General features: G+C 47.1%; 1 protein-coding gene across 1 annotated transcript in view; it reads left to right on the top strand.

Moving 5' to 3' along the window:
• Positions 1–23,032, top strand: part of SPAG9 (sperm associated antigen 9) — a 2,066,870-nt gene that overhangs the window by 1,418,769 nt on the left and 625,069 nt on the right. Inside the window, exon 21 of the mRNA XM_078654422.1 lies at positions 10,068–10,193. Coding sequence (XP_078510548.1) covers positions 10,068–10,193 — 126 coding nt within the window. The remainder of the gene's footprint in view (positions 1–10,067; positions 10,194–23,032) is intronic.

The raw sequence follows: 23,032 nt of genomic DNA, 5'->3' as shown, positions 1-23,032 counted from the left end.
AGATAGATAGAGTGAGGGCGATAGATAGAGTGAGGGCGATAGAGTGAGGGCGATAGATAGATAGATAGATAGATAGATAGATAGATAGATAGATAGATAGATAGATAGATAGAGGGCGATAGATAGATAGAGGGCGACAGATAGAGTGAGGGAGATAGATAGATAGATAAATAGATTGATAGAGTGAGGGCGATAGATTGATAGAGTGAGGGCGATAGATAGATAGATAGAGTGAGGGAGATAGATAGAGTGAGGGCGATAGATTGATAGAGTGAGGGCGATAGATTGATAGAGTGAGGGCGATAGATTGATAGGGTGAGGGCGATAGATTGATAGGGTGAGGGCGATAGAGTGAGGGCGATAGATAGAGTGAGGGTGATAGAGTAAGGGCGATAGATAGATAGATAGATTGAGGGCGATAGAGTGAGGGCGTTAGAGTGAGGGCAATAGATAGATAGATAGATAAAGGGCGATAGAGTGAGGGAGATAGAGTGAGGGCGATAGATAGAGTGAGGACGACAGATAGAGTGAGGGCGATAGAGTGAGGGCGATAGATTGATAGAGTGAGGGCGATAGATTGATAGGGTGAGGGCGATAGATTGATAGGGTGAGGGCGATAGATTGATAGGGTGAGGGCGATAGATTGATAGGGTGAGGGCGATAAATTGATAGGGTGAGGGCGATAAATTGATAGGGTGAGGGCGATAAATTGATAGGGTGAGGGCGATAAATTGATAGGGTGAGGGCGATAGATAGATAGGTAGAGGGCGATAGAGTGAGGGCGACAGATAGAGTGAGGGAGATAGATAGATAGATAGAGTGAGGGTGACAGATAGAGTGAGGGCGATAGATAGAGTGAGGGCGATAGATAGAGTGAGGGCGATAGATAGAGTGAGGGCGATAGATAGATAGATAGAGGGCGACAGATAGAGTGAGGGAGATAGATAGATAGATAAATAGATTGATAGAGTGAGGGCGATAGATTGATAGAGTGAGGGCGATAGATTGATAGGGTGAGGGCGATAGATTGATAGGGTGAGGGCGATAGATTGATAGGGTGAGGGCGATAGATTGAGAGGGTGAGGGCGATAGATTGAGAGGGTGAGGGCGATAGAGTGAGGGCGATAGATAGAGTGAGGGTGATAGATAAATAGAGGGCGATAGATGGATAGATAGAGTGAGGGCGACAGATAGAGTGAGGGAGATAGATAGATAGATAGATTGAGGGCGATAGAGTGAGGGCGTCAGAGTGAGGGCAATAGATAGATAGATAGATAGATAGAGGGCGACAGATAGAGTGAGGGCGATAGATAGATAAATAGAGGGCGATAGATGGATAGATAGAGTGAGGGCGACAGATAGAGTGAGGGAGATAGATAGATAGAGTGAGGGTGACAGAGTGAGGGCGATAGATAGATAGAGTGAGGGCGATAGATAGAGTGAGGGAGACAGATAGAGTGAGGGAGATAGAGTGAGTCGAAAGATAAATAGAGAGAGGGCGATAGATAGATAGAGTGAGGGCAACAGATAGAGTGAGGGAGATAGATAGATAAATAGATTGATAGAGTGAGGGCGATAGATTGATAGAGTGAGGGTGATAGATTGATAGAGTGAGGGCGATAGATTGATAGAGTGAGGGAGATAGACAGATAGAGTGAGGGCGATAGATAAATAGAGTGAGGGCGATAGATAGATAGAGGGCGACATATAGAGTGAGGGAGATAGATAGATAGATAGATAGATAGATAGATAGATAGATAGATAGATAGATAGATAGATAGAGTGAGGGCGATAGATAGAGTGGGGGCGATAGATAGATAGAGGGCGACAGATAGAGTGAGGGAGATAGATAGATAGATAGATAGAGTGAGGGTGATAGATAAATAGAGTGAGGGCGATAGATAGATAGAGGGCGACAGATAGAGTGAGGGAGATAGATAGATAGATAGATAGATAGATAGATAGATAGATAGATAGATAGATAGATAGATAGAGTGAGGGAGATAGATAGAGTGAGGGCGATAGATTGATAGAGTGAGGGCGATAGATTGATAGAGTGAGGGCGATAGATTGATAGGGTGAGGGCGATAGATTGATAGGGTGAGGGCGATAGAGTGAGGGCGATAGATAGAGTGAGGGTGATAGAGTAAGGGCGATAGATAGATAGATAGATTGAGGGCGATAGAGTGAGGGCGATAGATAGATAGATAGATAGATAGATAGATAGATAGATAGATAGATAGATAGATAGATAGATAGATAGAGTGAGGGCGATAGATAGAGTGAGGGCGATAGATAGAGTGAGGGCGATAGATAGAGTGAGGGCGATAGAGTAAGGGAGATAGATAGATAGATAGATAGATAGATAGATAGATAGATAGATAGATAGATAGATAGATAGATAGATTGAGGGCGATAGAGTGAGGGCGATAGATAGATAGAGGGCGACAGATAGAGTGAGATAGATAGATAGATAAATAGATTGATAGAGTGAGGGCGATAGATTGATAGAGTGAGGGCGATAGATTGATAGAGTGAGGGCGATAGATTGATAGAGTGAGGGCAATAGATTGATAGGGTGAGGGCGATAGATTGATAGGGTGAGGGCGATAGATTGAGAGGGTGAGGGCGATAGATAGAGTGAGGGCGATAGATAGAGTGAGGGTGATAGAGTAAGGGCGATAGATAGAAAGATAGATAGATAGATAGATAGATTGAGGGTGATAGAGTGAGGGCGTTAGAGTGAGGGCAATAGATAGATAGATAGATAGATAGATAGAGGGTGACAGATAGAGTGAGGGCGATAGATAGATAGAGTGAGGGCGATAGATAGATTGAGGGCGATAGAGTGAGGGCGATAGATAAATAGAGGGCGATAGATAGATAAATAGATAGTGTGAGGGCGACAGATAGAGTGAGGGAGATAGAAAGATAGATAGAGTGAGGGCGATAGATAGATAGAGTGAGGGCGATAGATAGTGAGGGCGACAGATAGAGTGAGGGAGATAGATAGATAGATAAATAGATTGATAGAGTGAGGGCGATAGATTGATAGAGTGAGGGCGATAGATTGATAGAGTGAGGGCGATAGATTGATAGAGTGAGGGCGATAGATTGATAGAGTGAGGGAGATAGACAGATAGAGTGAGGGCGATAGATAAATAGAGTGAGTGCGATAGATTGATAGAGTGAGGGCGATAGATTGATAGAGTGAGGGCGATAGATAGATAGATAGAGTGAGGGAGATAGATAGAGTGAGGGCGATAGATAGATAGATAGATAGAGTGAGGGCGATAGATAGAGTGAGGGCGATAGAGTGAGGGCGATAGATAGATAGATAGATAGATAGATAGATAGATAGATAGATAGATAGATAGATAGATAGAGGGCGATAGATAGATAGAGGGCGACAGATAGAGTGAGGGAGATAGATAGATAGATAAATAGATTGATAGAGTGAGGGCGATAGATTGATAGAGTGAGGGCGATAGATAGATAGATAGAGTGAGGGAGATAGATAGAGTGAGGGCGATAGATTGATAGGGTGAGGGCGATAGATTGATAGGGTGAGGGCGATAGATTGAGAGGGTGAGGGCGATAGATAGAGTGAGGGCGATAGATAGAGTGAGGGTGATAGAGTAAGGGCGATAGATAGATAGAAAGATAGATAGATAGATAGATAGATAGATAGATAGATAGATAGATAGATAGATAGAGTGTGATAGAGTGAGGGCGTTAGAGTGAGGGCAATAGATAGATAGATAGATAGATAGATAGATGGCGACAGATAGAGTGAGGGCGATAGATAGATAGAGTGAGGGCGATAGAGTGAGGGCGATAGATAAATAGAGGGCGATAGATAGATAGATAGATAGAGTGAGGGCGACAGATAGAGTGAGGGAGATAGAAAGATAGATAGAGTGAGGGTGACAGAGTGAGGGCGATAGATAGATAGAGTGAGGGCGACAGATAAATAGAGAGAGGGCGATAGATAGATGGAGAGAGGGCGACAGATAGAGTGAGGGAGATAGATAGATAGATAAATAGATTGATAGAGTGAGGGCGATAGATTGATAGAGTGAGGGCGATAGATTGATAGAGTGAGGGCGATAGATTGATAGAGTGAGGGCGATAGATTGATAGAGTGAGGGCGATAGATAAATAGAGTGAGGGCGATAGATAGATAGATAGATAGATAGAGGGCGACAGATAGAGTGAGGGAGATAGATAGATAGATAGATAGATAGAGGGCGATAGATAGATAGATAGATAGATAGATAGATAGATAGATAGAGTGAGGGCGACAGAGTGAGGGAGATAGATAGATAGATAGAGTGAGGGTGACAGATAGAGTGAGGGCGATAGATAGAGTGGGGGCGATAGATAGATAGATATAGGGCGACAGATAGAGTGAGGGCGATAGATTGATAGAGTGAGGGCGATAGATTGATAGAGTGAGGGCGGTAGATTGATAGAGTGAGGGCGATAGATTGATAGAGTGAGGGCGATAGATTGATAGAGTGAGGGCGATGGATTGATAGAGTGAGTGCGATGGATTGATAGAGTGAGGGCGATAGAGTGAGGGCGATAGATAGATAGATAGATAGATAGATAGAGTGAGGGCGATAGATAGAGTGAGGGCGATAGATAGAGTGAGGGCGATAGATAGAGTGAGGGCGATAGAGTGAGGGCGATAGATAGAGTGAAGGCGATAGATAGAGTGAGGGCGATAGATATAGTGAGGGCGTGTAATGACGTGCTTCTCTGTATGTTTTGGTGCTTCTGTCAGTCACCAGGTCATTACTTACCACATCCTTTCTCAGGTTACAGAAAGACACCACATTTCACAATACTTACCCAAGAAAGGAATAAACACTGACAACATTTAAGATCATTGCTGAGGAGCTCGCAAATAACAAGTCACAACACCTCCCAATGTAAGAGGGTAAACAACGCATGCTCCTCCTGGCAATGTAATTTAGACATCCCTGATGGGAGGCACTTTCCCTTCCGTATCAACAATCACCCATTAGAGGGGAATCACGCCTCCCTCTGTAAGTACTTGGTAAAAAAGGGTCTCAACCTTCCCTCACAAGGAATACCAACAAACGATATGCTCTAGGGTTTCTTTATTACATGATAATAGGATGACAAAAGAAAGAAATAACTAAACATCACAGTAAACATTAGCAGCAATCATCAGCACATAGATATACATAGAGCCTCAAAATAAAAGCATAGTTAGATAAAGTTAGATATACATCGAACACCTCACCATAATCTTAGGCGTCTTGTCATCTGAAGAAGGGTCCGTCTCTCTTTCCCACACTGGTTGGTTCCGGACTCTCTGTTGCACACACACATCTGCACGTCTGCACCGTGATGTATCATCAGACCGCCAAAACACCAGACCAGCATCTCAGCATCTCTCAGCATCTCAGAAGCTCTCTGCCTCTCAGAAAAACTCTCTCTCTGCTTCTCTCTCGGACCCCCTTTCTCTAATATAGAACTCTATCCTCTATCGAAGCTTCTGGAAGAACCCGCCTACCTTTCTCACAAGATTCCTGTACTTTTCCACACCAAGCACCCAACAGCAGCTGGCCAAGCTTTTGTTATGGCGCCAATGCGAAGTAGGCACATTCCTCCTGATAAGAACTGGTCTGCTCTGGTTCACTGCCGGTGAACAACACATGTAATCTCAAATATCACCTCTCACCTACAGAGGCTCAGAAGATGGCTGCAGTTTAGAATATGGAGTTGCTCAAGCATAGGCCTCTACTACTTGGAAAGCAGAATAATATTAGACCACGTCAAAGCCAATAGGCTAAAGTCATAATTCACCTAACTCAAATAACACTATGCACTTAATTCCTCAGTATCCACTATGGAGCACATGTGTGCACCATCACCAACAACTCTGCACCTCGACATCCCACACCTTCTATTCTTTGGCAAGATTATTGTAATGCAAGACCATCCTACATTAACGCTAAAGTAACATAGCACACTACAATCAGTACACAATGGTGGTGTTCGAGGGTCATCAAAGATCATCAGACCACTAAAGTGGCTCATTCACTACAGGGCGATAGATAGAGTGAGGGCGATAGATAGAGTGAGGGCGATAGATAGATAGATTGAGGGCGATAGAGTGAGGGCGAAAAATAGATAGATAGATAGATTGATTGAGGGCGATAGATAGATAGATAGATAGATAGATAGATAGATAGATAGATAGAGTGAGGGCGACAGATAGAGTGAGGGCGACAGATAGAGTGAGGGCGACAGATAGAGTGAGGGCGACAGATAGAGTGAGGGCGACAGATAGAGTGAGGGCGATAGATAGAGTGAGGGCGATAGATAGAGTGAGGGCGATAGATAGAGTGAGGGCGATAGATAGAGTGAGGGCGACAGATAGAGTGAGGGCGATAAATAGAGTGAGGGAGATAGATAGATAGATTGAGGGTGATAGAGGGAGGGTGATAGATAGATAGAGGGCGATAGATAGAGTGAGGGCGACAGATAAAGTGAGGGCGATAGATAGATAGATAGATAGAGGGCGATAGATAGATAGAGTGAGAGCGACAGATAGAGTGAGAGCGACAGCGATAGATAGAGTGAGGGCGATAGATAGAGTGAGGGCGATAGAGTGAGGGCGATAGAGTGAGGGCGATAGAGTGAGGGCGATAGAGTGAGAGCGATAGATAGAGTGAGGGCGATAGATAGATAGGGTGAGGGCGATAGATAGATAGGGTGAGGGCGATAGATAGATAGAGGGCGATAGATAGATAGAGTGAGGGCGACAGATAAAGTGAGGGCGATAGATAGATAGATAGATAGAGGGCGATAGATAGAGTGAGGGCGACAGATAAAGTGAGGGCGATAGATAGATAGATAGAGGGCGATAGATAGATAGAGTGAGAGCGACAGATAGAGTGAGAGCGACAGATAGAGTGAGAGCGACAGCGATAGATAGAGTGAGGGCGATAGATAGAGTGAGGGCGATAGATAGAGTGAGGGCGATAGATAGAGTGAGGGCGATAGATAGAGTGAGGGCGATAGATAGAGTGAGGGCGATAGAGTGAGAGCGATAGACAGATAGAGTGAGGGCGACAGATAGAGTGAGGGCTGCGCGTCCCATCCGGTTATCTACTTCTAACCTGCAGGTGAACTTTACATTGAAGTATGGCTGACTCTGTAGGTCATACTTCCAACGTCGACACAATGTACATTTTTATGAACACAACCCTTTCAAAATTGGATATTAAAAATCAATACACACTGAAAGAACGCAGTCATTAAATACATATTTCTATTTTAAAGGAAAAGAGTAAAAAAAAAAATGTAACCCCAAACAAGCTTTCACAAGCACTTTAAGAATGCAAAACTCTCATTACTGCGCCACAGCCTTGTTATTAAAGCAATTTGTTTAAAATTAATCTTACCCTTCAAGCATTAGTCTAAAATTCTTGTGTGCCAATTTCTATAAAAAAATATAGTTTATAGAAACTGCTTTAATTTAATAAAATACAATTTTGATTTCCGAACATTGCCAAATACAAGACTGTGAAACATTAAACAAGCATCGGCATAGCCAACAGGTCTCACCTTTGGGACATTTTAAGTGTTTAGTTATCCAGCACAATATACTTAGTGCAACAACATCAACTGTTGCATGGCTAAACACTTATAAGGTCCCAAAGGCGAGACCTATTGGCTATGCCAATACTTGTGCTTTCCTAGTTGCTGATTGTGTACAGTGTATTTACAGGTATGTACATTTTGTTGTGTTATATCAAGTGACATCACCCAGCCTTTCCTTTTACACTTCCTGTGCTCGAACAAGATGGGCTCATAATGCACTTTACTTTTCTTTCTTTAACTGCTAAGTAAGAAGAGTTTGTAAACGCCAGGTTTCAAAAATATAAGCAGCAATTTTTCAAAAGACCTAGCCTGACATTTGACTTCTGTCTTTGAAGCGCAGCAAATGTGATCAGATAAATGCAGAATATGAAGGCGTCTTATTTTATTGATTGGACTTGCGTGATCCGCGACCCACCAGTGGGTCATGCCCCACAGTTTGGTAAACACTATTCTAGGCCTCAAGCCCAGCTAATTCAGTAGAACATTTTTAATTCTCTATAACCATGGCAGTCAGTTGTAGGACTTATTTGCATTCTCCACGGTGTATCCATTAGACATAACCCATCTGGTCATGGTTCATTGATGATGGAAGCAAATTATTTATCCTTATTGCAATGAGGTGTAAAAACAGAATGGTATAATTGCCAAAGCTATGAAATAGTTTGATGTAGGAAGACCTTAGTCTTTTCCAGGCTGAAGAACCAAATACCATTTGTATCTATAATGTTTTGGGCTGACCATTACCGAAATGAAAGTAGGTGCTAGATCGAGCACTTCTTGCTACTGATCATACCTCGCACTTACGTTGTGATTTTCATTCCCAAATCAGAAATGATCACTCTTTTTTAATAGGTCCCAAATCGAGCTTTAAGTGGGGCCAGCTATGTATAAAAATATATGTATCTTGTATAATTTCTCCTGCTGTTGACTTTCCTGATTGTAATTTGCTCCAGAGGATTCCTCATTGTGGCATTCCTTTCATTTAACAGTTCCCAAATCTAGAGAAGTGAGGGGTCCTTCACCTGCAATACTGTAGGTGGCGATAAACGTAGCATTTGTGATCCCCTACTTGAAGTATCTTCCATTTGTTTTAAGCTTGTATGTAATGGATATCCCCTACATGTACTTGATGTCCTCTTTGTATCAAGGACTGGAGAGCCTGCTGCCTCTGAAGACTGACCTCATGCAGATAATTATAGACCCCGAATTTAAACCTCTATCCTCAGAATGTGCTTGTACTATTCATTCGAAGTAATACGTGGAAGTGTAGAGGATTCTGACGCTCTAGTGAAAACAAATCCTTGAGCTTCTCTGACTGGTCAAGGTCCTTGCTAAACGTCAGCCTGTGTGGCAGATTGTTGCTGCTATTCCTCTTTTGCTCAGAATATTCATTTTTTCTTTTCGTAATGGCTCTTCATCCTTGATGTCACTAGCAATGTAGGTAGAGCTGAAATCTTCAGTACTTTACAAATCTCTCTAATATCTCTGAATTTTCGTAAGACATAGATTGTAATTTATCACCTTCTGTGGGTGTCTGCGGTATTCACCAACTTTTCCCAGATGTTGCAAAGCCCAGAACACATGTCCTTTTGTTGGAGACTGAATCACATTTGGGGAGCACCCAAAAAAAGTCCTGCTCATCAGTTTCAATTATAAAAATGGAAGTGCTCATTCACATTTAGGTTCCTCAAATTAAAGTTCTGCTTTTTATAATTTATGTACACAGTAAACGCATTCACATCACTGAAGCCCTTAAAAACCCCCACCACCTTAATATACTGTGCACAGTCTTCTGTACCTTTGGGATACCGGGCATGGCTTGGTCTATATGTAGAGGTTGCTGCTACATGTACACTTATGGACATAAACTCGTATTCTGGAAGGCAAACATGATCTAATTCAGATATAACATCATGACAGTGAAGCAGAACATTCAAAGCACGGTAATAACATCTCTAAAATAGCCCCCAGCCTAAGATGAGAAAGCAATCCAGTCTTCTTTTGAGTTATTGTACCCTTAAATCCTATATTATGGGAATTCTGGGACTGTGCCCCTACATAAACAGACTTGGTTCCAAACACAAGCACCCTCAGGATCCAGAGTCTATGTTACAATGATTGACTTCAATGCAAATACCCTGTCTACCATCATTAAGTTCAGGAGTTTTGGCAGGCGTTTGTGACTCGGAATAATACTACCTCAAAGTGTTAGGCCAACACATTTTGCACTACATAGAATACCTAAATAAATAATGTGCAACTCAAATTTGGTATAATCCCTTACCTTCAGAGACTGCTTTGACAATATGAAGTCAAACTACGCTGTGATGCAAATAGAAATATATACCAATCCTTAGAAGTTTTGTTACTCTAAATTCCACTAGCTTTTGTTGGAGTACTAATGAATTTATTTTTCTAACCAGCAGTGATTCAAATGTATATAAAGATGGAGTAGCGATATTGCCCAATGAACAAGATATAGTCGGAGAGGAAGCACAGAAAATGAGCAGTGTGTTGCCTACAATGTGGCTTGGAACACAGAATGGATGGTGAGAAAAATACTTTAATTCCTCCTAGTAGTGAATTCTTTCAGTATCAAGGTCATGAAAAAGCACAACCATACGTTAAATGTGATCTATTGACGCTCATTTTAATTTTGTCGTCCATAAAGTGCAGATATGTTGTGGAATTTAGCAAATCCGCTAATAAACTTGTACTTGTTAAAATATATTTTGCAGCGAATAACTCCTCTGTTTGCCTCTCCACAGTTACAGGTACACTTTTCTTACTTCTCAGCTTAGAGAATTATTGACTTCTTGGCAAATGTTTTACATGTGCATTCCTGTGCCTTCTCTCTGTTTTCCTGCCAGCAAATGTTTTCTGTGTGCAAAGGGTTTATTTATAGGTTTTATAATCACCCGGAGGGGTATCTCAGCGCAAAGGACACGGCAGGCTAAGCTCAAAGAACAGTGGTTAGAAAAGAAAGGTTTTGAGACGCTTTCTAAAGCAAAGGTAATCGGAGCATTGTCGAAGTTGTATGGGAAGCTTATTTAAAATAAATTACAAAAATGTCTGCTCCACCTGGATTTCAAATAATAGGAACTAATCTATCAATGATCCATACTATACAACACACAAGTTACAAATATATCATTTTTTATTTTATATAAGTATACATTTTTTTCATTATTCATTTGTTTGTTGTCTGCTCCTATACCACTAATCTCATACAAACACATTAGTCATACTTCTCACACTCTCTTATAAAAGTCAAATGCGACCCCAGAATCCCATTACCACCCAAGCAGGAAGACTGCATTTTGTAATTGTAGTCCTCAATACTGGGTCATCGCCAATGAACTATGCAGAAACATTTTCAACGCATGTTCCAGTTTATATTTCTTTCTCACCACCTTCCTCAGGATCAGCTGTAATAATCCTTAATTTGTCTACTGAATCAGGTGCTTGTAAAACACTTCTCAGCGTTCCTTATTGTGGCCACGTCTTAAATATGTTAATAAATAGTCTGTGGTTGAGTGCACACTGGATCCGTTGGACTTGAATGAAGTACCTCACGCCTAACAACTAAGGCACACTGGAAATGCTTTGTTGTTATGAGTAAGGGGATTCATTCAAGCCCAACTCATCCAGCATTTATCCATCTATAGGCTCTTTCAGGATGCGCAGAATGCAGCATTATTTTAAATATATTCATATAGAATGTGCACACTCAATATAAATGATTCAGTTCAGTTCAGTTCAAACGTCTTTATTTCGATTTTTTAAATCATAAAAGACTTCAAGGTAAATACAAACATTATTCATAAAAACAATATAACAATATAAAATTCCACAATGTTCATTAAAAACATCATCAGTGCTTTAACCATTAAAAATTGATCAAAGATACTTTAAAGACGTACTGAAGTTCATACATATAGAAAATAAAAAATGTCATCCAGTTATATGACTGATGGGTGCCTAGCTCTGATAACCCATACCCATCCTAAGAATTTAGCCACTCCTATTGTTAAGCATTCCGAGGTATTGGATCTTAAAATCCACAGAGCTTCACCACACCCCCTTGTCTTTATCCTTTTACAAATGGGTTTAAGCCATTTACGGCGGGGTGCATTATAAGCTGGGCATGCGAAAAAGATATGACCTAGAGATTCCTTTTGGTCGTTACACCAAGGGCAAAACTCTGTTTGATGTCCACGCCATTTATATGTATACGACCTTACTGGTAGTGTGCCTATTCTAAACTGATGATAGATTTTTCTATCCAAACTTTTAGTAATATTATCCCAGTAAAGTCTACCTTATGGCTCAAGAACAATCCTGTCAGGTTTGCAGACTGTGATAACTTAACATGTTGGGCTTTTACAGTTGCCCAGTATAGTAATTTAAATTCTTGTTTTGACGGAAAAACATTGTTTCCCGGGTCGGACCACTGCAAACTTAAACCCATGTTTTGTAAAGTGGACTTCACTACCCGGAACCACAGGAGGTTACCAGACCCCATAATTGATCTTAGATCCAGGATTTCATTTGCAAATAAGATCAATTCTGGTGTGGACCAAATGCGACGCCACAAAGCTACCATCCTATAGCATGCTAGATCTTTGATAGAATGACATCGCATGTCCAAAAGAAGGGGTAATATCGGGGTGGATTGTGGGAGACTGACCAAACTCCGCAGAAACTTGTTTTGTATTTGGTCCAGAGGTGCAAGGTCCGCAAAACCCCATAGATCTGCACCAAAAAGAATTGCAGATCTAATTTTTGCGTTATATATTTTTATTGCTGGTGATATCCTTTTAGTGTGTGAGCAAATTTGCTCCTTAACCAGGCACCCTGTTAGGCGGGCGTATTTTAAACATAAGGCTTCAATCTGTGGCTTCCACCGCAACCTGTAATCTAAGACTACACCCAGATAGGTCATGACATTCACCTGTTCAAGGTCGATGCCATTCATACAGACATGAGTACATTGTGGTTTATTTTTAGTTAAGACCATGAATTTCGTTTTTTGGGACATTTATCTCTAGATCATTATTTTTACAGAAGTCCATGACCTTATTGATTGCAGACTGTAACCCCGTCTGAGTTTTAGCCAAAATCAACGTATCGTCTGCAAAGATTAGCAGGGGGAATTTTCTGCCTCCTAAAACTGGGGCATCTGTAGAGGGTGTCTTCGAGAAACTGCACTACTTGATTAATAAATAATAGAAATAAGGTGGGAGCAAGCACGCAACCCTGCCTTACGCCACGGGTGACCGGGAAGGGCTCTGTCACCTGACCCTGCCTGCCCCATCTTACTCTTGCAAAGTTGTTCTCATGCAGTCTTATGGTTAGTTCCAGGAGTTCAGGTGGCATTCCCATTTTCCCTAGTGCAACCCACATCTTCTCTCTCGGCACAAGATCGAATGCGGATTTGAAGTCCACAAACGCTGCGTAGATGGTCCCCCCTCCTAAAAACACAACCTTCCAATAAATCAAGATGAATCTTAGCACTTGATCTATTGGACTAGTACATGACCTAAATCCCGCTTGCATTGGAGATAAAATGTTGTCCGTGCTCATCCAAGCCTGTATTCTAGCCAGAACCATTCTTGCTATAACCTTCTGCAAGGCGTCTATAAGACTAATAGGATGGTAGTTCCCTGGTGACGAACGATCACCTTTTTTAAAAACCGGTAAGAGATCCGCACCTCTCCATGAATCTGGAACCCTAGCCCCATTTGCAATGGCATTAGCTAAAATCGTAATGTATTGCACCCAATTATGCTGATCATATTTAAAAAGATATGCCGGGACGCAATCCATTCCAGGGGCTTTACCAGCTTGAACCAAACTTAATGCATTCTGAACCTCTTTAAAATCAAACGCTACTAATGAACATTGCATTGAAGAAAATGTCAACCGGGCTATCTGAGCGTCTCCTGTTGCCTCATTCGGACCACAGAACTGTGATGCGTAATGGGCCACCCAATCCTCTGCGAGACATGATTTGATGGTATTTGTGAGTCCTGTGTCCCTCCCCATTTTACAACTTCCCAAAATTTTAACTGATTTGAAGACAGGCAGGCCTCATACAAATCCTGCCAGCGGCAGTCGTCCCACGATTGCTATGCCATTTTTTGGACCTTTTTATTATTTGTCCTTTCTACTTTGATATCTGATGACACCCTAGATTTTATAGCCTTAATCAATGCGCAGTGGGCCTGACGGCAGGATTTATCATACCATTTCGCTCCAGGCCGAACTCCCCCCTCTTTCCCAACAGTACCTGTCTTCGTAAAGTGGGATTTCAAATTATCAAACAGTTGCTCATGTAAAAAGCTAATCTGTTCGAGCGGGCCTGATTCAGCGATCACTTTTTTAGCTCTATCGACCGAGGTTGCGACTTCATGGGATATTTTGGTAAGGGACCCTGGGTCTTCCAAAACCCTGCACCAACGGACTCTACGGCAATTGTTTGTTAAAATGACCTCACCTATCATACAATTGGATGCTTTTGTTCTACCTATCCCCCCCCTCAATTTTCAAACTTAGTGTCAATGGGTTATGATCGCTCTCGGGTCGTACTTGAATTACCATATCATCTAACACTGACCAGAACTCTATTTTAATTAAAAAGTAATCAATCCTACTGGAGTTTATACCATTATCAAACATTACCTGCCCTGATTTGTCTGATTTCGCTCGTCCATTGGCTGCTCTTAGACCCCAATCCAAACAAAGGCCTAGCGCTGGGATGCCCAAGGGTAGCTATGCGCTCTATAAATCCAAATCCAAATCCAAATCCTAGCCAATGTAAGGCTGCCTCAGTAACCCTTTTAATAGGATTAAGAGCAAGGGCTGGTACATTCCATAATTGGTCTACCTCTCCATAGCTACCTTCATCCTCACCGGGTAGCGGTTCAAAGGTGCTGTTTAGGTCCCCTGCCACTATAATAAGTTTGTCCCTCCCAATTGACTCCAATAAGTGATCAAGGTCGTCAATGATTGCAGGGCTCCGGCCACCCGGCAGTCCCCTTGCATAGATGTTAATGATAAATATGTCACTTTGGTTATCACTACAAAGCTTTAATCCCAAAATATCAATATTTTGGACTGTCAATTCAAAAGGCCTATAGCCAAGGGATTTGCCCCCTATTAGCTGGTTTGTAAAAATTGATATAGCCTAATCGAAAAATTTGTTCTTGAGCCCAACTTTCCTGGAAAATAATTATGTCGTGCTGGTCAATAAACTCTCCCCAGTCAGCCCCCATCTATTTCCCCCTTCAAACCAGCAATATTCCAAGAGACTAGTTTAATCACTGGATCTTGTTTGGGAGATAAAGTGATTTGGCTTGGTTTAGTTGCCACTTGATGGTTAGTTCTCGAACACCCTTCCTCGACCAATGACAGGCTATCTATCACTTCAACCACCACAGTGCTTCTATCACACTCTCCCACACTGTTTCTCCCGACCAACGACTTTAGCGTCTCCTCATCTTTACTACACTGTATTGGGGCACATGTTTGCATCACCTTAACTTGAAATGGGCTAGAACCCTCAGATCTATTAGCTGTATATCCATTACAGCTTTTGTCGGCTATCGTACACAAGGGTCAATCCAGACCACTAAGCGAGTCATAACGATTATGTAGAGGTGGATAGAACGGGAGATGTGGTGTCAAACCCGAGTAATACCTTCCTCTAGGGCTGCTGTTTTGGTGTGGATGTCTTTGATGAGATGATCCACTAGTCCTGACTCTTTGGGGATAGAAGTATTGCAGGGACAGCGATTGAACATCTCCCACCTCACCAAACCTTGGGTTTCTGCTAATAAAGTCCACCACCCAGGGATCCCTAAAACTGACTATAATACAGTCCCCCTCTAAATCTTTAGGACAATACCCCACCCAAATTACTCTCCTAACATTAAGAATCTCAGTGGAGGACATGGGTGGGAGGGTTCTGTTTTTATTAAGCCAGAATTTAACTTTGTTATAGAGATCCCTATGTGTTTCAGTTTTCCCCACCTCCAAAGGAACAACCCCAGTTAGCGTGATGGTATAAGATGCGGATTCAGGGGGTAAGTTAACACAAGGAGGTCTAGGTTTAACAGACTTCATTTCAAGTTGACCTTGACCCAAAGAGTTGGTTGCTTTATCTATCTTACTAGGGGCAGACTGTGTTTTAGATACTGAACCTACTATAGGCGTTTTGTCCCTAGGTTTGGGAATGACCTTATTTTTCCCCTGCTTTAGGTGTTCTTGTTGGTGCAACTGGGGTACTGAGTTGACAGTTGGCCCTACCCTTGACATATCGTTGATGGGCTGTAACTGGCCTGCTGTTTGGATAGTTCCTGTATTAACATGAGCACTGGGAATCTTTTCCAACCGGACCGTATTTTCTCTAACTAATAGCTCCAACTGGTCCATTTTATCATTTAACAACCTTGTCCTTTCCAACAATGGCAACATTAATGACTTCATCAAAAGTTCTAATTTTCCCATAAAAATGTCATCATTATTTGACAAAGGTTGGTTGATGGTTTGATCGGTTGTTTTTTGAGGCCCAGGGATTTCTGTGGGGGGTATTATTAAAATCGGAGTGGGTAACTTCGCAGTGCCCCCCTTCTGAACTTTCTCTACCCTCTTCCTCTTGTTGTTAGTGGGTCTAGGCGGTGATACCTTAATTGGACTTGTGACCCCTGCACTAGATATAGAACTAGAGGGATCAGCTGTATCGTCGGTGTTCAGTAAATCATCAAGAAGGGAACTACCTGATGATATCTCCAGGTCGTGAGTTACTACATCATGTTCCGTATTCTCTGGTACCAGGTTTGGGTTTTTATATAGGTTGTCACTGGGATTGAGTTCGCATAGTGGAACAGGGGATACGGTCTGCCCTATTTTCCCCAGCGAAGACCTTTTCCCAGTTATTAAATCAATAGAAAGCCGTTTTTCAACAGAAGCTATTTCCTTTTCCAGTATACTTGTTGTACGCTTAAAGAAGTGGTCAATAGTGCGGGTAAATACCCCATTTGTTGTCAAGACTTGAACCAGTCTTTCTTTACCTGATCTTAGAGGCATTATACCGTCTCTACTATACTACCAACCAGCCCTAAGAGTTATAACAGAAATAGTGATAATGATAGTAACAACGGTCCCAAATTTTTTAATAAAAACAAATATGAAACCAAAAGAAAAGGATCGGCAATCTAACCACACAACAATGCGGATAGGCAAGGACACACGAGAAAGAGGGATGACCCAACCCGACCTCTATCGTCCCCGGACGGCCTCAGACGGCCCGCCATTTGCCCGGGCTAGGTCCCGCGTCGCGGGATTAGGAGCGAGATTATATCGCTACGGGCGGTGGGCGGGAACACCGAGGGAAGAGGCAGCAGCTGGGTGTCAGAGAGCCTGCTGGACCTCGCAGTCCCTCGGCGTCAAAAGTACTCAAAGAGCTCTCCCCCTTTCAAAATGCACACAAGGCAGCAAGCGCCAGCAGTTTCCAGAGAATCCCACGTCGTCCCCTGCACACGAACAGCAGGAGTCACAATCAGGAAATCCCGCACGCACTGAGCGGCATCCATCAATATAAATTATTCTAAAAGGTATGTTTGTATCTGATTGTAATTGCTGGCATGTCAAGCAAGGTGCAATCCAGAGTAAACTAACTTGGAAAGGTTCTCTCAATGAGGTGCTGATATCTGGCTACTGCTGTCTAACTTTTCAGGCCAGTTTAGGATCTGACTACTATAAGGGAGACTGATAAGTGATTGTAAAATTGCAAGCTCCTGGGGGCGTGGCCTGAGACGTCAAGATGGCGGTCGCACTCTAAGAGTGCTCCTGGACCCCTCCGTCATCCGCCTCGCATCCTCTGTTCTCTGACTACCATCAACCGCTCTTACCTGCCTGCCCTGACTCCGGGGACACAGGGCATCGTCCGGAGCGGTCTGTGGCTTGTGTCGGCCTCCTGGAGCGTTCTGCCGACTTTCGATTCTCCAGGCCCTGAGATGTAAGATGGCGGCCTTCATCGCGCCGTACAGACGGGCCTGGTGCCCTGGCCCTGCGGACATCACCTTGTGTCGCTGTTCCCCCCCAGGCCGGCTTAGGCCTCCTGGCCTTGAGAAATGCTTCGGCCCCTGTCATGTGGTCGGCTGACCGTGTTGGCTCCCCCACTATCCGTGGGGGTGGAAAGGTAGCGCCTGGTGTTCTGGCCCACGGGACCGGCAACTCAGCCAATGATCCAGGCATGACGCCCACGGTGGCGCTCCCGGGTCCCCCGCATCCTCGTAGGGGGTGGGGCAGCCGCTGTCGCCCCTGATCAGCATTGGCCTCTGGGGAGCAGCTGCGGACTGGTGGGGGCCCTCGGTGTGGCGGCTACTACATCGGGTAGCGGAGGGTGAGCGGGACTGGTGTCCGGCCCTCATGGGGCCCCCTCTCTTCCACCCTTGCGGCGGCAGCCTGGCTCTCAGATTCCGTGGCCGCCCTCTCTTTGCCGACTTTTGCTTTCCTGAAGGCACGACTGGGGGGCCCATTAGCTGCGCAGACCGGGCAGCGGGCGCCCCCTTTTCCTTTACCCGGCGACCTCCGTAGATCCTTGGTCTGCATCTTGCCTCTCCTGGGCTCAGTCTCGCTGATGGCGGCTGTTGCCCCTGCTCGACTTTGGCCTTGGGGTCCGCCGGGGGGCTGACAGAGGGGCAGCTGTGGTCTGGTGGGGCCCTTGGTGTGGCGGCTACCACATCGGGTGGCGGAGGGTGAGCGGGACTGGTGTCCGGCCCTGGTGGTGCCCCCTTCTTCTACCCTTGCAGCGCTAGCCCGTATTTCAGAGACTGTGGCCACCCTATCTTTGCCGCCTCCTGCCTTCCTGGAATCGTGTCTGGGGGGCCCACCGGCTGGGCGGGGTCAGGCAGCGGGCGCCCCTTTCCCTCACGCCGCCCCCATCTGAGGGGTATCCCACCTTGCTGGAATCTGTCTTGGCATCCATCACCCCTGGAGTCTCCGGCGCCTGGCGGTGTACGCAGATCTTTGGGCCGCCTCTTGCCTCTCCTGGGCCCCGTCTCGCTGGTGGCGGCCGGCTGAGACCCAAGCGCAAGACTGCTCTGGTGAGTGGGGAGTGGGCTGGGGGGGGATCGGCTGCCTTTCCGGGCCGGGAGGTCAACTCTGGGCCTTCCAGAGGATGCCCCCCCAATCCTCCCAGGTGCTATGGCGGCCTGAGGCGCCATACCTGGTCCCGCTCAGCGGAGTCCTGAGGGCCTTGCTGCCGCCGTGCCTTCAGCCAGAGTGCGCACCTCTGCTGGACCTGCTCCGGTGAGCCCCTGCCCTCCCACCGACCTGGCAATTGCCATCCTGCTGAAAGGGGTTGTGGAGCAGGGCGCTGTCTGGGTCCCGGGTGCTCTTGGCCCGTCACCGTCCAAGCCACGAGGTTTAATCCTGCCATACCCGGCCTACACCCCTCTCTGGATGACGACCAACCGGAGGAATACCTGCTCAATCAATCAATCAATCAGGTCATTTATAGAGCGCGCTACTCACCCGTAGGGTCTCAAGGCGCTGGGATGGGGGGGGGGGTGCCGTTACTGCTCGAACAGCCAGGTCTTGAGCTTCTTCCTGAAGGAGAGGTGGTCTTGGGTCAGGCGCAGGTCGGTTGGGAGTGAGTTCCAGGTCTTGGCGGCCAGGTAGGAGAAGGACCTTCCTCCTGTTGTCGCTCTTCGGATGCGGGGGACGGCGGCGAGGGCGTGGCTGGTTGATCTGAGGAGGCGCTTGGGAGTGTAGAAGTTGATCCGGTTGTTGAGGTAGCTCGGGCCTTGGTCGTGTAGGGCTTTGTGCGCGTGGGTGAGGAGATGGAAGGTGATTCTCTTGTTGACCGGGAGCCAATGCAGATCTCTCAGGTGTCCGGAGATGTGGCTGCGTCTGGGGATGTCGAGGATGAGTCTGGCCGAGGCGTTCTGGATCCGCTGGAGTCTCTTCTGGAGCTTGGCGGTGGTTCCGGCGTAGAGGGCGTTGCCGTAGTCCAGTCGGCTGGTGACGAGGGCCTGGGTGACCGTCTTCCTCGTCTCGGTGGGGATCCACCGGAAGATCTTACGTAGCATGCGCAGGATGTTGAAGCAAGACGAGGAGACGGCGTTTACTTGTCTGGTCATGGAGAGGGAGGAGTCCAGGATGAAGCCCAGGTTGCGTGCGTGGTCCGTCGGTTTGGGTGCGGTGCCCAGGGCGGGGGGCCACCAGGAGTCGTCCCAGGCGGAGGGCGAGGAGCCCAGGATGAGGACCTCCGTCTTGTCCGAGTTCAGTTTCAGGCGGCTGGTCGTCATCCATTCGGCTACCTCTCTCATCCCTTCGTGCAGGTTGGCTCTGGCGGTGGCGGGGTCGTTGGTCAGGGAGAGGATCAGCTGGGTGTCGTCGGCGTAGGAGATTATGTTGAGGTTGTGTTGGCGTGCGATGGCCGCGAGGGGGCTCATGTAGATGTTGAAGAGGGTGGGGCTCAGTGAGGATCCTTGAGGGACGCCGCAGATGACTTTGGTGGCCTCTGACTTGTACGGTGGTAGGCGGACTCTCTGTGTTCTTCCGCCGAGGAAGGAGGTGATCCATTCCAGTGCCTTGTCCTGGATTCCGATGTTGCCGAGGCGCTGTACTAGGGTGCGGTGGCAGACAGTTTTGAAAGCCGCGGAGAGGTCCAGGAGGATGAGGGCTGCTGTTTCTCCGTTGTCCATCAGAGTTCGTATGTCATCGGTGGCAGCGATGAGGGCGGTCTCGGTGCTGTGGTTCGCTCGGAAGCCAGACTGTGAGGGGTCGAGGGATCCATTCGTCTCGAGGAAGGCGGCCAGCTGTTTGTTGACGGTCTTCTCGATGACTTTGGCCGGGAACGGGAGGAGCGAGATGGGACGGTAGTTCTTGAGGTCGGTGGGGTCTGCTGTGGGTTTCTTGAGAAGAGCGCTGAGTTCGGCGTGCTTCCAGCTCTCAGGGAAGGTGGCGGTGTCGAAGGAGGTGTTGATGATGTCCCGCAGGTGGGGTGCGATGACAGCGTCGGCCTTGTTGAAGACGTGGTGAGGGCAGGGGTCAGTCGGAGATCCGGAATGGATGGAGTTCATTGTGTGGATGGTGCCTTCGGTGCTGATCGGAGTCCAGGTGCGGAGGGTGGTGGTGGGTGGCGTTGTTGCGGTTGTGGCTTGCGTTGGTTGGTTGCTGAAGCTGTTGTGTATGTCCGCGATCTTGTTGTGGAAGTAGGACGCGAGGGAGTTGCAGAGATCTTGCGACGGGGTGATGTCATTGTTTCCGGCGTTGGGGTTGGAGAGCTCTTTCACGATGTTGAAGAGTTCCTTGCAGTTGTGTGCGTTGTTTTCCAGCCGGTCCTTGTATGTATTTTTCTTGGTGGCGCGGATCAGTTGGTGGTGTTTCCGGGTGGCGAGCTTGAGGGTGGTCATGTTGTCCGTCGTTGGTTCCCTTCTCCAGACTTTCTCGAGGGCTCGACAGTTCTTCTTGGAGCTCTTGAGTTCGTCGGTGAACCATGGTGTTTATCTGCTGCAGGGTCTGCTGGGCGGGGTTCTCAGAGGGGCGAGTTCGTCCGCGCCGTTGTTGATCCACTTCGTGAGGTTGTCGGCGGCCTGGCTGGGGTTAGCTGAGCTGGCGGGGGGGTGCTGGCTCAGGGAAGCGGTGAGCTGGTCGGCTGTGATCTTGTTCCAGCTTCTTCGGGCAACCTGTTGCTGGTGGTGGTGGATCGTCGTTCTTTTGAAGCTGAAGTGGACGCAGCTGTGGTCCGTCCAGTGGAGTCCTGTTGCGTGGCTGAAGGTGACGTCTTTGCTGGATGAGAAGACGGCGTCGAGTGTGTGTCCGGAGAGGTGGGTGGGGGTGGTCACCAGTTGCTTGAGTCCGAGGTTGGCGAGGTTGTCGAGCAGGCTGATGGTGTTGCGGTCGCTGTTGTTCTCCAGGTGGAAGTTGAGGTCCCCCAGGAGGATGTAGTCGGCGGAGGGGAGGGCATGCAGGCTGACGAAGTCGGCGATGTCCTCGCTGAATCGTGTGCGTGGACCCGGGGGTCGGTAGATCAGGGTGCCTCTGAGGGTGGTCTTCGGGTTGGTGTGGATCTGGAAGTGCAGGTGTTCAGCGGTGGTTAGGGTGTCGTCGGTGTTGGTCGTGATGCGGATGGTGTCTCTGTGGATGATGGCAATGCCTCCTCCCGTCAGGTTGGCGGTGCGGTCCCTCCGGATGATCTTGTAGCCCTCCGGGATGGCGATGGCGATGTCTGGGGCTGAGGAGGCGTTCATCCAGGTCTCGGTGAGGAAGGCAACGTCAGGGGCGGTGGTGTCGAGGAGGTTCCAGAGTTCTACGGCGTGTCTGTGGACGGAGCGGGTGTTGAGCAGGATGCACTTGAGGTGGTTGCTGCTGATGTTCGGCTTGGCGAGTGCTGGTGCAGGGTGAGTCCGGATGCAGGTGAACTTGCAGGCGTGGCAGCTGAAGGGTCCGTGGGTGTGCTTCGGGGCGGCTCGATGACATCCTGGGATGCGGCCGGTGTTGAGTGCGATGAGATCGGCGGCGTTGTAGGTTCGTCGGGTCGGCTTCCGTCGGTGGGGGCCAGGGGTCCTGGCGCTGGTCGCGATCCGGTCGCGGACGGGCGCAGACGGGCTTACCTTTGGCGCGCCTTCGGCGCACAATCGGCGCGCCCGCTGCGCGTTCGCACGGTCGCCATTTAAGGCGAAGTGCGCGGGTGGGCGGGGCAGCTGGGAGGCGGGAGCGGGGAGGGAACAGAAGGAAAAAAGGGGCGGGGTCGGCGGTGGTGGCGGGAAGCGGGGGGCGGCGAGGGAGGCGGGAAACACGAAGGAGAGCGGGCAGCGACTACGAGAACAAGCACAAATGAGAATCAAAAAACAAGCTAACACGGGCAGAACTATGAAATACAAGCACAAATGCTGGACAAAAAACACTTAATACGGGCAAAAACAACGAGGGAAAAAAACAAGCACAAATGATTTTAAAACAGGACAGAGCAACGAGAGCAGGGTCGGCCGGCAGCGCGGCTGGCAGCGAGGCAGAGGGCACAGCAGGGGGGCACACGCAGCAGCTGGTGGCCGTGCGGCGCGGGGGTGTCCCACAAGTGGGTCACACTCACCTGTGTCGCACGGTCGCCTTTTAAGGCCAAGTGCGCGGGTGGGCGGAGCAGCTGGGAGGCGGGAGCGGGGAGGGAACAGAAGGAAAAAAGGGGCGGGTCGGCGGTGGTGGCGGGAAGCGGGGGGCGGCGAGGGAGGCGGGAAACACGAAGGAGAGCGGGCAGCGACTACGAGGAGAACAAGCACAAATGAGAATCAAAAAACACGCTAACACGGGCAGAACTATGAAATACAAGCACAAATGCTGGACAAAAAACACTTAATACGGGCAAAAACAACGAGGG

This window comes from Lissotriton helveticus, chromosome 7 (genome assembly GCF_964261635.1).
Source record: "Lissotriton helveticus chromosome 7, aLisHel1.1, whole genome shotgun sequence".
Classification (NCBI taxonomy): domain Eukaryota; kingdom Metazoa; phylum Chordata; class Amphibia; order Caudata; family Salamandridae; genus Lissotriton; species Lissotriton helveticus.
The sequence above is the reverse complement of the archived record's forward strand: the minus strand, read 5'-3'. Positions and strand labels throughout refer to the sequence as shown.